This window comes from Rana temporaria, chromosome 1 (genome assembly GCF_905171775.1).
Source record: "Rana temporaria chromosome 1, aRanTem1.1, whole genome shotgun sequence".
NCBI lineage: Eukaryota > Metazoa > Chordata > Amphibia > Anura > Ranidae > Rana > Rana temporaria.
Genome location: NC_053489.1, coordinates 379,183,694 through 379,198,055, shown reverse-complemented (window position 1 = coordinate 379,198,055; position 14,362 = coordinate 379,183,694). Strand labels below are relative to the sequence as shown.

Here is a 14,362-nt window from a genome sequence, read left to right as displayed (position 1 = left end):
AAGAAAAAGGATCTCACCCACAATTGATGTAGACCTGCCTTCTAAATGGTATCGGGTGGGGGGTAAATAGAACCTCTGAAGGATAGAGATACTCAGAGGTATGGAACACGGGGCATGGCCAGGCAGCGCATGTAGCTGGACGCATCTTCAGCTTCTCTCCTCTGAATCTCCTCTAATCTATCCTGTCCTGCTACCCTGGCTTACCTTTTACCACCCACTGGCTGCTGGAGGGTCGCCTGAGTATCCCGATACCTCTCACAGCCCTGTACGCGTCGGATGTCTGCCGCAAAGAAGCAATCTGCGGCCCGGACCGCTGACAGCATGGCCCAACAAATTGGCACCCAGGCCCAGGGCACGGCCGAGAAACACCGGGAGGGAGCGGAGAAACTTTTCTCCATGGCGCTGGCTGCGGACCTTAACGCTCAGTCTGGGGTACATGGGGAGCCACCCGCTGGCTCATCTGATGCCGATGACACGGTCCCCCTCGAGGATGGAAGCGGATCGGGGTTTCCATGGAGCGCAGTGAGTACTCCTGATGGCAGCTCTGCTAGGCCTCATGCCCCCACCAGCCCTGCCTCGGATGGTGAACCCTCACTCAGACATTTTTGCAGCCATAACTACATGTAATGCCTCGGACGGCCCTAACTGCTGATGCTAAAGGGGTGAAGGCAGAAATATCCTTTATGAGACAGGATGCCCAGAAACTGAGGGAGAGGACCTCTGCAGTGGAGGGGAGGGTGAGCTCCATTGAGGATGACATGGCTCCCATGCAGAGGGATCTCACATATAACAACCACCTCCTCACACAGCACTCCTCTCGATTACAGGAATTGGAGAATAAGATGAGAAGAAACAACATTAGACTGGTTGGGCTGCCGAAGAGAGCAGAGGGGAATAATCCTGCAGAATATATTGAGAACTGGCTGGTGGCTGCGTTTGACAAAGAGGTGTTCACTCCACTGTTTTCTGTGGAGAGGGCGCACAGAGTACCTGTTAGGCCTCCCCTGCCGGGGGCTCCTCCAAGACCCTTTCTCTTCAAGCTTCTTCACTATAAGGACAGAGATGCTATACTTCACAATGCCAGGATTAAACCAGAGGCCATGATAGTTGATAATGCCAAAATCTTTTTCCCCCCGATTTCTCTGCTGAGCTGCAGAAAAAACGTGCAAAATTCCTAGATGTTAAACGTCGTCTTAGAGCCCTGGACGTAAAGTATGCTATGTTGTTCTCCTCTTGCCTTAGAGTGGAAGCGCTGGGCTCAGTTCACTTTTTTGATTTACCTTCTGCGGCCGCACAGTGGCTTGATCGGGAGGAACAGTCGATCCGGGAAGCTCGCAACCGCCGCCGTGCTCCTCCTGATGGGTAATGTACTGTTCAAATTGTATTGCAATGGCTCCTTTATCCCTACTTGACAAGGCGGAGAAGCTTCTGATGTATGGACCTTTTTCTAACACTGGGGCTACTTGTTCTAGCTGTTGAGAAGTTTGGGCGCTTAGGTGCTCTTCCACTGTTGCCCTCAAGATGATCTGGTCCAGACCTTCCTTTGCCTTGTGGCACACAAGTTTGGCCATGTTGGCCTGTTATCTGCTCTTTTTTTGTTTTTCTACTTTTTTGAATGCTCCACCATGTAATCGCCACCGCTGACACCCCGAATGCTGCTTAGGGCCGTGGGCCCCCTCGTGACTGCTTCACCTGCCTACTCTATGATATGCCTTATATCGGGACTGCCACCATTGCTGTGTTACTTTATTTTGCTCTGCCTTTATTTTTATCTAATGGAATGGTGCAAATTTTTTCTCTAGGCCTACTTTACCTCACGGTACTATGGTTATACAAGGGTTATCTGTTGCTCTGAACGTGTGTGGTACAATGTCTAAGATAACCAAAATTATGTCCTGGAATGTCCGGGGCTTGAACAACCCTGTCAAACGCTTTGCGGTACTCCGTACGGTCAAGCGGGTGAATGTGGATATCATCTGTTTGCAGGAGACTCATCTCTCCCCGACTTCTACACCTCAATTCGCTGTGAGACAGTTTTGTCATCAATACCATGCTACTTTTTCGGTGTACTCGAGGGGGGTGAGCCTTCTGGTTAGGCAGGGTGTGCAATTTTCGGCTCTAGAAGTAAAGATCAGAATGGACAATAAGTTTTTATTTTGTGTTCCCTTTACGGGACTAAATGTATTCTTGCAGGATGTATATTCCTCCTCCTTTCTCGGCTAGTACCCTAAAGGTGTTGACAGCCTTTATTGTCCGGTTTTGGTGTTTGGAGTAGGGCTGCAACTAACGATTATTTTCATAATCGATTAATCGGCCGATTATTTTTTCGATTAATCGGATAAAATCATAAAAAAAACGTAATGTGGAATTTTTTTATTTAACAGTAATAATGAAAAAAACTGAGTGTTACACTCAAACGGCAGATTAAAAAACGTTTAACATTAACATTACACAACTTTGCAGCAGTACTATTCCACCGGGGAACAACAATGATGGGGCACTATTCCTCCCAGATACACCAATGCTGGGGCACTACTCCTCCCAGTAACACCAAATGATGGGGCACTACTCCTCCCAAAAACACCAATGCTGGGGCACTATTCCTCCCAGGAACACCAATGCTGGGGCACTATTCCTCCCAGGAACACCAATGCTGGGGCACTATTCCTCCCAGGAACACCAATGCTGGGGCACTATTCCTCCCAGGAACACCAATGCTGGGGCACTATTCCTCCCAGGAAAAAAAAAGGGAGGTATGGAAACAAAAACCGCAACAAAAAAAAGGAGAAGGGGGGGATAAAATCTCCCTCACCTCCCTCACTTATTTTTCCTTTCTTTTTCCTTATCCTTCTGCTCCCTCTATCCCCTCCATACCAAATTTTCATACTGCCAACGCAGGGCCTAAACTCTAATTATACAAACAATTTACAAATGTTTTGCCTAACAACACTCTTAAGCTCATACAGTAAATATATGTGAGAGAAAAAAAAAAAAAAAACAGATAAAACTGAAAACAGAATCATCATTTTATGTAAATCTCATCCTCTAACTGCTTTTATATACAACCTTTGTACTCTAAATAAAACAAAACTAAACAAAGTTAATATCTCGTATTCCTTGTATATCCTACCCTGTCCACCCTCTCCTCCCCTTCTAATGGGTTTCTTCACGGCGTCGTCATTGGATGGGGGCTCCATTCTAATACCCTTTTCCTTCCATAGGGGTGGGTAAGGGCAATCACACTCCCCCCTACAACCATCCCTCTTCCCCCCTCTATACCCCTACCCCCCGGGTTCTACCTAGTGAGTTGTGTGGAACCCCATATTCTCCATGTGCTCATAGGTGCCTTGATCCTCCTCCCGTAGTGTCTTTCCCCTTTCACGCCCAATCTCTAATATTAACCATTAGTCTATTTTTATATATATATATATATATATATATATATATATATATATATATATATATATATATATATATATATATATATATATATATATATATATATATACACACACATATACATATATATATATATATATATATATATATATATATATATATATATATATATATATACACACATACATATATATACACATATACACACACACACACACACATATATATATTACACATACAATACTGCTACAGGGAAGGCTCCTATATTCTTGCTTCGTCCTTACCCCCCCCCCCCCCCACTCCTATCCCACGTATCCTGAGTCCCCCCTTCCCCACATGATACCAATATTCCATCATCCCTCTTCTTCCTTCCCACTTAAATGAACTATAGAGTTTTAAGAAGAGGTAGGATGAAAGGTAAGAGGTATATATACCCTATACCTATATATTTTTTGCACTTTGTTAAATAGGCGAAAAAAAAAAAAAAGTTCTTCCAGCGTTCTAGATTCACCCCCCAGTAAACTGGGACCTCCCTCTGGTTTGTTTTCATTCAGTCCTTTTCTTCTGCCCCCTGTCTTCTTGAGTTAGGGTTATTGTGTGGGCGTGGGGAGTATTCCATCTGTTCTGGTAATCCTAGCCAATTGGGGACTTCTTTTAAATAATTTAAAGAGTTCAGGAAGCTGCTCAGGTACCCGCAAATTAAAACACCATCCTTCCTTTTTCATAAGTACTGCCAGTGGGTGCCCCCATCTATATGTACCGCCATTCAGTAATATAGTGCCAAGATCGGTTTTAACATTCTTCTAATTTTTGTTTGTCTACACCAGTGTTATCAACTCCAACAGGTCATGTTTTCAGGATTTCCCTCAGATGAAACAGCCGTGGTAATTACTAAGGCAGTGAAACTGATCAAATCACCTGTGCAAAATAATGGAAAACCTGAAAATATGACTGTGAAGGATATGCTTCAGTTTAAATTCTCCCTGCTCGTTATGCTGTGTGTGTTAGAGGTAAAAAGGGTTCATGTGTTACAGGCTGTTGAAATGTTAATGTCCCTCCCTCAGCCAGCCCTATTTGAAAGGGTAATTGATCTAGTGTGTTGTGTGAAGAAGCCCTGTGTTTACTGTTTACTGTGATTAGAAGGGGCTCATGTTAATTATTCTGATTGCTTCATTGTGGTAATTATCTCTTCTGTATGCGGGGCCAAGCTGTCTAGATAACGCATTCTGTTACAACTAGTAATTACCTTCACTGATGTCATTATCTAAAGAAATGTGTCTTCAGAATCGGCTCCGAAGTGTCTGCCTATAATCTGTATGGAAGCCCCCTCTGTGTGTGAAAAGGGGGTGGAGATTTCATTGTAACAGTTTTGTAATTACATATAAGCTGTGTGTTGTACCATTAAAGCTCTTGTTCCAGCATTAAGCCTTGGCTCATGTGTGGATGATTCTGTGATTTTCTTTTATGGGAAGAAGGGAAGACTTGACAGGGATATCATTCTAATTCCGTCACAATGACCTGTTGGAGCGCCTTGAGGACTGGAGTTGAGAAACACTAGTCTACACAGATCCGGAAAGATTTGTATCTGCCCCCCCCTCATATTCCAATGTTCCCACCTGCCACGCTGCTCTAAGAATATCCTCTTTCACCCGAAAAAAAATGTATCCTACATAAGACATCCCGTGGATTACTCTGGGTGCGATTCACTGTGGTAGGCACTTTATGCACACCGTCTCTCAATATGAGTCTCTGGCGGGTTTTTTAATAATTGATTCAAAATATCCATCACCGTGGTTCTTAGTTCTGGACCATCAATATTCTCTGGCACTCCTTTGAGGCAGATATTATTTCTCCTGCTCCTGTTTTCGCTTTCTTCCGCTTGAAGCTGTAGCATAGTTAACTGCTGTGTTTGTGTATAGACCTTATCTTCCAGCATCCTAAGACGCATATCTGTTGCTCGGTTTCCACTTTACACAGCCTTTTCTCCACCCGCCCTACCCGAGTTTGGACCTCCTCAATCTCCCCCCGTAATGTACCTGTTAAATTAACTATAATATGTATGGCACAGGGCCAAACCCAAGGGCAGAAAAGGACTTTGAGTTCAAAGTCTCAAGAGACTCCCAAAACTTCCCTATGAAGGGATGCCCCCGCTTGGCCGAGTGGGGGGAAAGGCTGCTGCACTTTGCAAACGCCTGGTGTTTTTTTTCTCTTTTTCTTGTCCTACACCAACATATTAATAGGAATACACCAACACATTAATAGGTATACACTTTAATCAATTAATATGTTTAATACTTTTTTTTCCCACCCATTTCACCAATGGGTTTTTGATTCCTGGAACCCATCACTTTTTTTTCTCTACCTCAGTCCCCCTCCCCAGCCATCCCCTCCTCTTTCCTCATTACGACACAACTTATTGTTCCCCCTCACTTCTCATTTGGAGAAGAATTTTTTCCCTATTTCTCCCTCGTTCACGTTTTTTAAATAATGAAATGGAGAATATTTATGCCTTAGAATGTGAAATAATGATTTATAAAAATGTAACTGGATAAAATAATGAAACTGTTCAGGACATATTTAAAAAATAAAAAACAAAAATGCGGCATGTAGTATGTCGTAAAGCAGCAGATCGGGAACAGTTGCCCCGTGTTACCCCTATTTAGGGACCTTACGACAGTAAGACAGACTTATAAAGTCAATTAGTGTGAGAAAGTTAGAGTGTGATGTGATAGGTGTACGTGTGTAGTGAGAGTGTGTTTATAGGATTAATATTCCTTTTTTTTCTTCTTCCTCATATTCCTTCTCCCCATTTTTTTTCCTTGACACACTAGTTTACGCCCCCTAATTTTTTTTTAGGAGAGGGGTAACATTTTGTTCCTTTAATGCTCGAGGGCCGACCATTTTCCCTATCATTTTTTGAACCATTAAAATTCTAAGTCTAAGTGTCTTTGTGGCTATGTGAGTAAAGAGATGAGCTCAGGCGTGTTATTTGGATATACCGTATTTATTGGCGTATAACACACACCTTCACTTTAAGAGGGACGTTTTAGGAAAAAAAACTTACATTTTTAAATAAAGATCTGTGAAGCAGATCCCCCCCCCCCCCAGTCCATGACAAATCCCCAGTCCATGACAGATCTGTCATGGACTGGGGGATCGGTCATGGACTGGGGGATCGGTTATGGACTGGGGGAACTCCCCAGTCCATCCCAGACCCCCCCCCCCCCCATTACAGAGCCCACTTCATAGACTCCCTCCCCATTACAGTCCTCCCTGGATATTGGAGTCAGACTGTCTTTCATCCACGCAGCATTCCCCCTCCACACACTGCCCTACCTTAATCACACAAGCCGGAAAGCACGCATGGCAGGTCCAGACAAAGGGGGCAGGACTTTTCAAGTTAAAGGCGGGTGATTGGTTGCTACAGTGGGGCGGTCCCAGCAACCAATCACCTGCTTTGTAACTTGAAAGATCCCGCCCTTTGTCCATACCTTCAGAGTTTCCAGGCTTGTGTGAATAAGGTGTGTGGGGAGGGGGAGGAAGGGGGACCTGCCGCGCCTCCCATGTAATAAATTATGTTAGCGGTGGGCAGGATTCAGCCTGTGATGCACCATTTAGTGATACAAGTTATATATTTTTTGTGGCCTCTGTGCTGGGACAAAAGATATATATGTCCAGACAACCAGGTGGGCCATCCAAAACCGGAACGCGGTTGTTGGCCCGTGGGCCAGACTTTGGACATGCCTGCTTTAATGCAAGAGGACTCAATTCACCCTTTAACACCTTCCCTACCAAGTCATTGTAAAATGACGTCGGCGGGAACCTTTACTCCTTCAGAGTGGCTGCATTGCTCGGGACCCGGTGCGCGTGCCCGCGATGTCCGCCGGGCACCCGTGATTGCTCGCAATCATGGCAGGACCATGGATCTGTGTGTGTAAACACACAGATCCACGGATCTGTCAGGTGAGGAGACCGATGTTTGTTCCTCTGTACTGGGAACACACATTAATCTCCTCCCCTTGTGAGCCCCCCTCCCCTACAGTTAGAACACACTTTAGGGAACATATTTAACCCCTTCAGCGCCCCCTAGTGTTAACCCCTTCCCTGCCAGTCACATTTACACAGTAAACAGTGCAGTTTTATAGCACCAATCGCTGTGTAAATGTGAATGGTCCCAAAAATGTGTCAAAAGTGGCCGATATGTCCGCCGCAATGTCACGGTCACAATAAAAATCGCAGATCTCCGCCATTACTAGTAAAAAAATAAAAATGCCATAATTCTATTGCCTATTTTGTAGACACTAAAACTTTTGGGCAAACAGATTTTTTTATTATGATATTTATTAAACCAAAAAGTAAAATATATTGTGTTTTTTCAAAATTGTCGCTCTTGTGTTTGTTGCGCAAAAAATAAAAACCGCAGAGGTGATCAAATACCATCATAAGAAAGCTCTATTTGTGGGGGGAAAAAAGGGCGTCAATTTAGTTTGGGAGCCACGTCGCACGACCACGCAATTGTCATTCAAAGTGGGACATCGCTGAAAACTAAAAATTGGGCTGGGCAGGAAGGGAGAGAAAATGCTGTGTATGGAAGTGGTTAAAATATCACACAAGATCGGTATTATTTGGTTTCAAGAAACATTGTCGTTCAGATCACATTCCTAAAATAGAAACTGTCACCTGGATTCATTATACATTTCCCTATTCTAAAACAAGAAGAGTGTCTATTGTGTTCCACAAAGATATACATCACCAAATAATACAAAGTTGGAAAGGTAAGGATGGAAGATCCTTAATTATAAGGGTCATGCTATATGGAAAAAATATTTACAATCATAAATTTATATTTACCAAATTATGAACAAAGTGTGGAATAAAATAATCAACTAAAAGAATTTAAACATTTAATGCAAAGACATCAAATGATAGATATATGGAGGGCTCAACGCCAGATGGGGGGAAAAAAAAAAAATATACATACTATTCAAATATACATAACTCATATCATAGAATAGATCAACCAATCTGCTCTGATGATGACCCCATCATCAGATATTGGTAATTTTACCTGGTCAGATCACGCCCCGATATATGTGGAAATTAGGATAGTCGAATATAAAAAAACAACAGGGACATGGAGGCTGAATGTCAAATTAATAAATTATAAAGAATGTGAAATTGATATACGACAAGTAGTAATTGAATTTTTGTTAAACCATCAAGAGGATGATACCCTCAATCCCTATACAATGGGAAACGCTTAAATGTGTATTGAGAGGAATCGGTATAAAGCAGGGGTGGCAAACTCAAATTCATCGGGGGCTGCATTAGCAGTATGGTTGCCCTCAAAGGGCCGGTTGTATCTGTAGGACTATGTGTCCACTATTTATCATAAATAATTGTCACTGCATTTATTACTGGTTTTATGGAGAGCAGGGTTCAGGAGTTTGCTGTGTACGGAATGCAGGATACAGGAGTATGCTATGGACCATGTGCAATATCTGACCTATGCACCCTCCACTCCCCTTCCATCCACCCTGGGATAGGATGGGGTAGGATGGGATGAGATGGGGTGGGGTAGGATGGGATGAGATGGGGTGGGGTGGAGTGGGGTAGGATGAGATGGGGTGGAGTGGGGTAGGATGAGATGGGGTGGGATGAGATGGGGTGGGATGGAGTGGGGCAAGATGGGATAGGATGGGGGTGGAGTGGGGTAAGATGGGATAGGGATGGGATGGGGGTGGAGTAGGATAGGGTGGGATGGGATAATATGGGGTGGGATGGTATGGAGTGGGGAAGGATGGGATGGGGGTAGGATGTGGATGGTATGGAGGTGGATGGGATGGGGTAGGGTGGGTTAGGATGGGGATGGTATGGAGGTGGATGGGATGGGGTAGGGTGGGTTAGGATTGGATGGGGATGGTATGGAGGTGGATGGGGTGGGGTAGGATGGGATGGGGTGGGATAGGATGGGGTAGGTTGGGATGGGGGTGGGATGGTATGGGATGAGGTGGGGTAGGATGGGATGGTGTGGGATGGGGTATGGTGGGGTGGGGTAGGATGGGATGTGGACGGTATGGGGTGGGGTAGGATAGGATGGGATGGGGGTGGGGTAGGATGGGATGGGATAGGGAGGGTATGGGATGAGATGGGATATGGTGGGGTGGGATGGGGTAGGATGGGATATGGACGGTATGGGGTGGGGTAGGATGGGGGTGGGGTAGGATGGGATGGGATAGGGAGGGTATGGGATGAGATGGGATATGGTGGGGTGGGATGGGGTAGGATGGGATATGGACGGTATGGGGTGGGGTAGGATGGGGGTGGGTATGAGATGGGATGGGGTATGGTGGGGTGGGATGGGGTAGGATGGGATGGTGTGGGGTGGGATAAGATGGGTATGGGATGGGATGAGCTGGGGTATGGTAAACATGGAGACCGTTTGCCGCCACACGGTGTGCAGCACCGTGCCAAAGTCGAACAGTCCCGGTAGACAGATCCTCAACTTGCCTAAAAGGGGGGTTATAGGCGCTTCTAAAGACATAGGGGTGAGCCCAGAGGTGCAGCGGGCGTATGGGGGGGGGGGGGGGCTACAGGGCCACAAGGCTCAAACATCAAGGAGCGAATCAAGGAAGAGTGCCTGAATGGGATGCCACGGAGGGACCTCAGCCAACACAGGGAGCAAGTCTAGTGATCCCAGGGAGAGGATTCAAGCCACTGTGATGCCTCCTCAGTGGAAGTAAAAAATGTGGATTACTCAGCATCCACCACACGTAGACTAGCAGGGGAAGATCATGTTATACTTTGGACTCCGGGTGCGGAACTGAGCCTTGACCAGGTCAAAAGGTACAATCGAAGACACTGCGTTTTCCACAGAGCAATCAGGAAACCTAATCCTGGCGTCTCATAGCGCAGCTCCTCCATTTTTCGGGTCTCCCGCAGCACCAGATCCCGGTCACTGAAATTCAGTAGCCAAAATATAAAGGTCCTTGGCCGAGTACCAGGCGTGTCTTTGACTGATGGCATCCGATGTGCCCTTTTCCACGCAAAGTGAGGTGAGAAGGGAGCCTGTGAGAAAAGTGTTCACAGTAGGTGTTCCTTGTAGGCCGCAGCCTTCTATCCCCTCAGGGAGGCCCACCAACCGCAGGTTATTCCTCCAGAATGTACCATGGATCGTGGCCTCAGTATCGCCAACCCTTTGCTCAGCTTTAGTCAGCCTGTCCCGGATCTTATCTACGTCTCTCCTGATCAGACCCACCTCCATCTGCATCTGGTCAATCTTTGCAGTAAGTGTAGTTTGGCAATCAGTTATGGCCTGCATCAAGGCGGTGAATTGCTCAGACCCCAGTAGGGACAGTTCAGGCTGCTCGGTCTGGGACGCCATGTTGGAAAGTACAGGAGCATGTGGGCCTTGAGGCTGCGGGGGAGTATTAGGAGCAGAGTATTGCCTGCGTTGCGATCCAGTATTTCCCCTCCGCAATACCCTGTGCCAGTCCAGTACTAATCAGTCGGTTTAGGGTGTAAATAGGCCCAAAAAGTTAGATAAACAGCCTTCAGGTGCAGAGATCCAGGTACACACGTTCTCCTAGGTAGCCATCTTGACCACGCCCCCAGGATGGTTACATTTAATAGCATTCAAACCCCTTTGTGTCAACTTGTGTGCATGTTATCAGACCAAAATTACCAGGGTATGTAAATTTTTGAACAGGGTCATTTGGGTAGTTTTCTGCTACCATTATGACTTAAAGAGTAAACACAGTTGATTGACAATAAATGGCTTCAGCAAACACTAACCATGAGTGAAAAAAAGGTTTGTGTTATTCATATTCTCTGAAAAATGGCCAAGAAATCTAATTCTGCCAGGGTATGTAAACTTAGTTAAGTAGCAGGATGGTTAATCAGTTTCAGCTGCTTTGGCATTAATGAAGTTAAAATAGCCCTACAAAACAACCTCCAGCAAGCCACTGGTGTGAATGTGTCTGACCAGACTTCATGAGGGTGGCCTGAGGGCCCGACATCCTCTAGTGGGTCATGTGCTCACTGCCCAGCACCGTGGACCTCAACTAGCATTTGCATTTGAACACCAGAATTGTCAGGTCCGCCACTGGTGCCCTGTGCTTTTTAGAGAGCAGGTTCATCCTGAGCACGAGACAAACATGAATGGGTCTGGAGAAGCTGTGGAGTTTATTATGCTGCCTGTGACATCGTTCAGCATGACCAGTTTGGTGGTGGGTCAACAATTGTCTGGGGAGGCATATCCATGGAGGAATGCACAGACCTCTACAGGCTAGACAATGGCACGCCGACTGCCAATAAGTATTGGGATGAAATCCTTGGACCCATTGTCAGACCCTACACTGGTGCAGTGGGTCCTGGATTTTCCCTTGTGCTCGACAGGGCCCGGCCTCATGTGGCGAGAGCATACCGTCAGTTTTTGGAGGATGAGGGAATTGATACCAATGAATAGCCCCCACGCTCACCTGACATAAATCCAACAGAACACCTCTGGAACATTATGTTTCGGTCCATCCGAAGCCACTAGGTTGCACCTCATTCTGTTCAGGAGCTCAATGATGTGTTCCAGATCTATGAGGAAATACCCCAAGACACCATCCGTCTCATTAGGAGCACGCCCTGACGTTGTCAGAAAAGTATACAAGCACGTGGGGAGGGCACACATACTACCATTCTGAGTACCATTCTGAGTTTCAATTAGTTTTGACCTATCAGGGGTTAGCATTGATCACATGTCTTTGAAAGTTTGCTATATATTAGATGTGATGTTTTATAATTGTCAGCTATGATTAAGCACCAATTTATAGTGCGAAACGAGTCAGATGTTTTACTCCTGTGTTGTGTGCTGTGACTTGAAGTGCATTTTTCCTTTTTAAAATAAAGACAACCATCAAGGTTTTTTGGACCGCGGCTGTCTATATTATCTTTTTCTATTTGTTGCCTTGTGCATTGCCAGCACCCTTGTTCTCCTGAGACCATACTGATCATCCTAACACAATCCACCTGGAGCGGTGACTTTCTTTCTACCATTCTGAGTTGCTGCAATGAAATTTCAGCAAAATGGACTAGCCTGCTGCATAATTTTTTCACTTTGATTTTCGGGGCGTCTTTTAATTCTGCCCTCTGTAGGTTGAGAATTTTTTACCACTTAAGACCCGGACCTTTAGGCAGCTTAAGGACCTGGCCAGTTTTTGCGATTCGGCACTGTGTCGCTTTAACTGACAATTACGCGGTCGTGCGACGTGGCTCCCAAACAAAATTAGCGTCCTTTTTTTCCCGCACAAATAGGAGCTTTCTTTTGGTGGCATTTGATCACCTCTGTGTTTTTTATTTTTTGCGCTATAAACAAAAATAGAGCGACAATTTTGAAAAAAAAATGCAATATTTTTTACCTTTTGCTATAATAAATATCCCCCAAAAATATATAATTTGTTTTTTTTCCTCAGTTTAGGCCGATACGTATTCTACCTATTTTTGGTTAAAAAAAAAAAAAAAAAAATTGCAATAAGCGTTTATCGATAGGTTTGCGCAACATTTATAGCGTTTACAAAATAGGGGATTTTTTTTTTATAAAAATGCAATAAAACTATGTTTTACTACTATTTTTTTCGTGACTGCGACATTATGGCGGACACTTCGAACAATATTGACACATTTTTGGGACCATTGTCATTTTCACAGCAAAAAATGCATTAAAAAATGCATTGTTTACAGTGAAAATGACAATTGCAGTTTGGGAGGTTAACCACAAGGGGGCGCTGAAAGGGGTTAAGTGTGACCCTCATTTGGGTGTTTCTAAACTGTAGGGGGGTGTGGCTGTAGGTGTGACGTAATTTATTGTATTTCCCTATAAAATTCATGCGAGACGGGCGCCACAGTGAAGAACGGTCCCCGTTTATCAGCTCCGGGGACCGATCGCGGGGGCTCCAGCGTCGATCGGGTCGCGGGTCCCGCATTTAAGGAGCTTCGGACTGGGTCACGGGTGCGCGCCCGCAACCCACGGCTGGGCACTTAAAGAGGACGTACCTGTACCTGCTTGTGCCCAGCCGTGCCATTCTGCCGAGGTATATGTGCACGAAGCGGTCCTAAAGCGGTTCATTTCCATCCATGGCATCATTTTGTTTCTAACACAGTACCCAATTCATATCAGTATAGATATCCAACATGATATTGTTTCCCCATTGAGACCTGATGCGAGTTCCTTTAACCTTTTTGAGCAGTGTAACATATCTCGCTCTCTCTATATCTATACACACACACACAAATATATGTGTATAATAATAATAATAATTATATATATATATATATATATATATATATATATATATATATATATATATATATATATATATTTTTATTAATTACACACACACATGCACACTATATATCCATCTCTATAAATCAATATACACAATCCTATCTATACGGGCTTCATATACTCACAGTGTCTTGAGCCCATGGCCTGCGTGGGCAAATAACTGCGCTCGACCTGTTCCAAGTACCGCAGTAAGCTGGACGATAATTCTCACAGAACTGTAACAGCTTCAGCTTTCCAAACTTTCTGCGCTCTGGAACCCCATGTTCATGAGTAATATTTTCATGTATAGTTGTGTCAGTTTCAGTTACAACCTGTACATCATCCGTATCACTGCGGAAGAAATAAGAATTCAAATGATCAATAAAAAATTGCACAGAACATACATGTTCTAAGACTACATTCACACCATGGAATTTCTCATGTGGTGCCATTTAAACGAGGCACATTTTATATATTAGTCATCCCTATGTATTCAGAATTTTGCTGAAAACCTCAGGATTCATAAAATGGGGGGGCATGCCTTCCAGATTTAAAACTGTCATGTCAGTGGACTCGCGTGCACTTCTATTGAGGCATTGCAGCCTAAACAGCTCTTTTGCCATTCTCCCTATTGACAACAGCCTCACTTAA

At 44.7% G+C, this 14,362-nt stretch overlaps 1 protein-coding gene across 2 annotated transcripts in view; it reads right to left on the bottom strand.

Annotated features, from left to right (window-relative positions):
• The window catches only part of LOC120911274 (chromatin assembly factor 1 subunit A-B-like), a 245,898-nt gene that overhangs the window by 27,046 nt on the left and 204,490 nt on the right, over positions 1-14,362 (bottom strand). For both annotated transcript variants that reach the window (XM_040322521.1, XM_040322522.1), the window contains one exon: positions 13,858-14,062. In XM_040322521.1, coding sequence (XP_040178455.1) covers positions 13,858-14,062 — 205 coding nt within the window. The remainder of the gene's footprint in view (positions 1-13,857; positions 14,063-14,362) is intronic.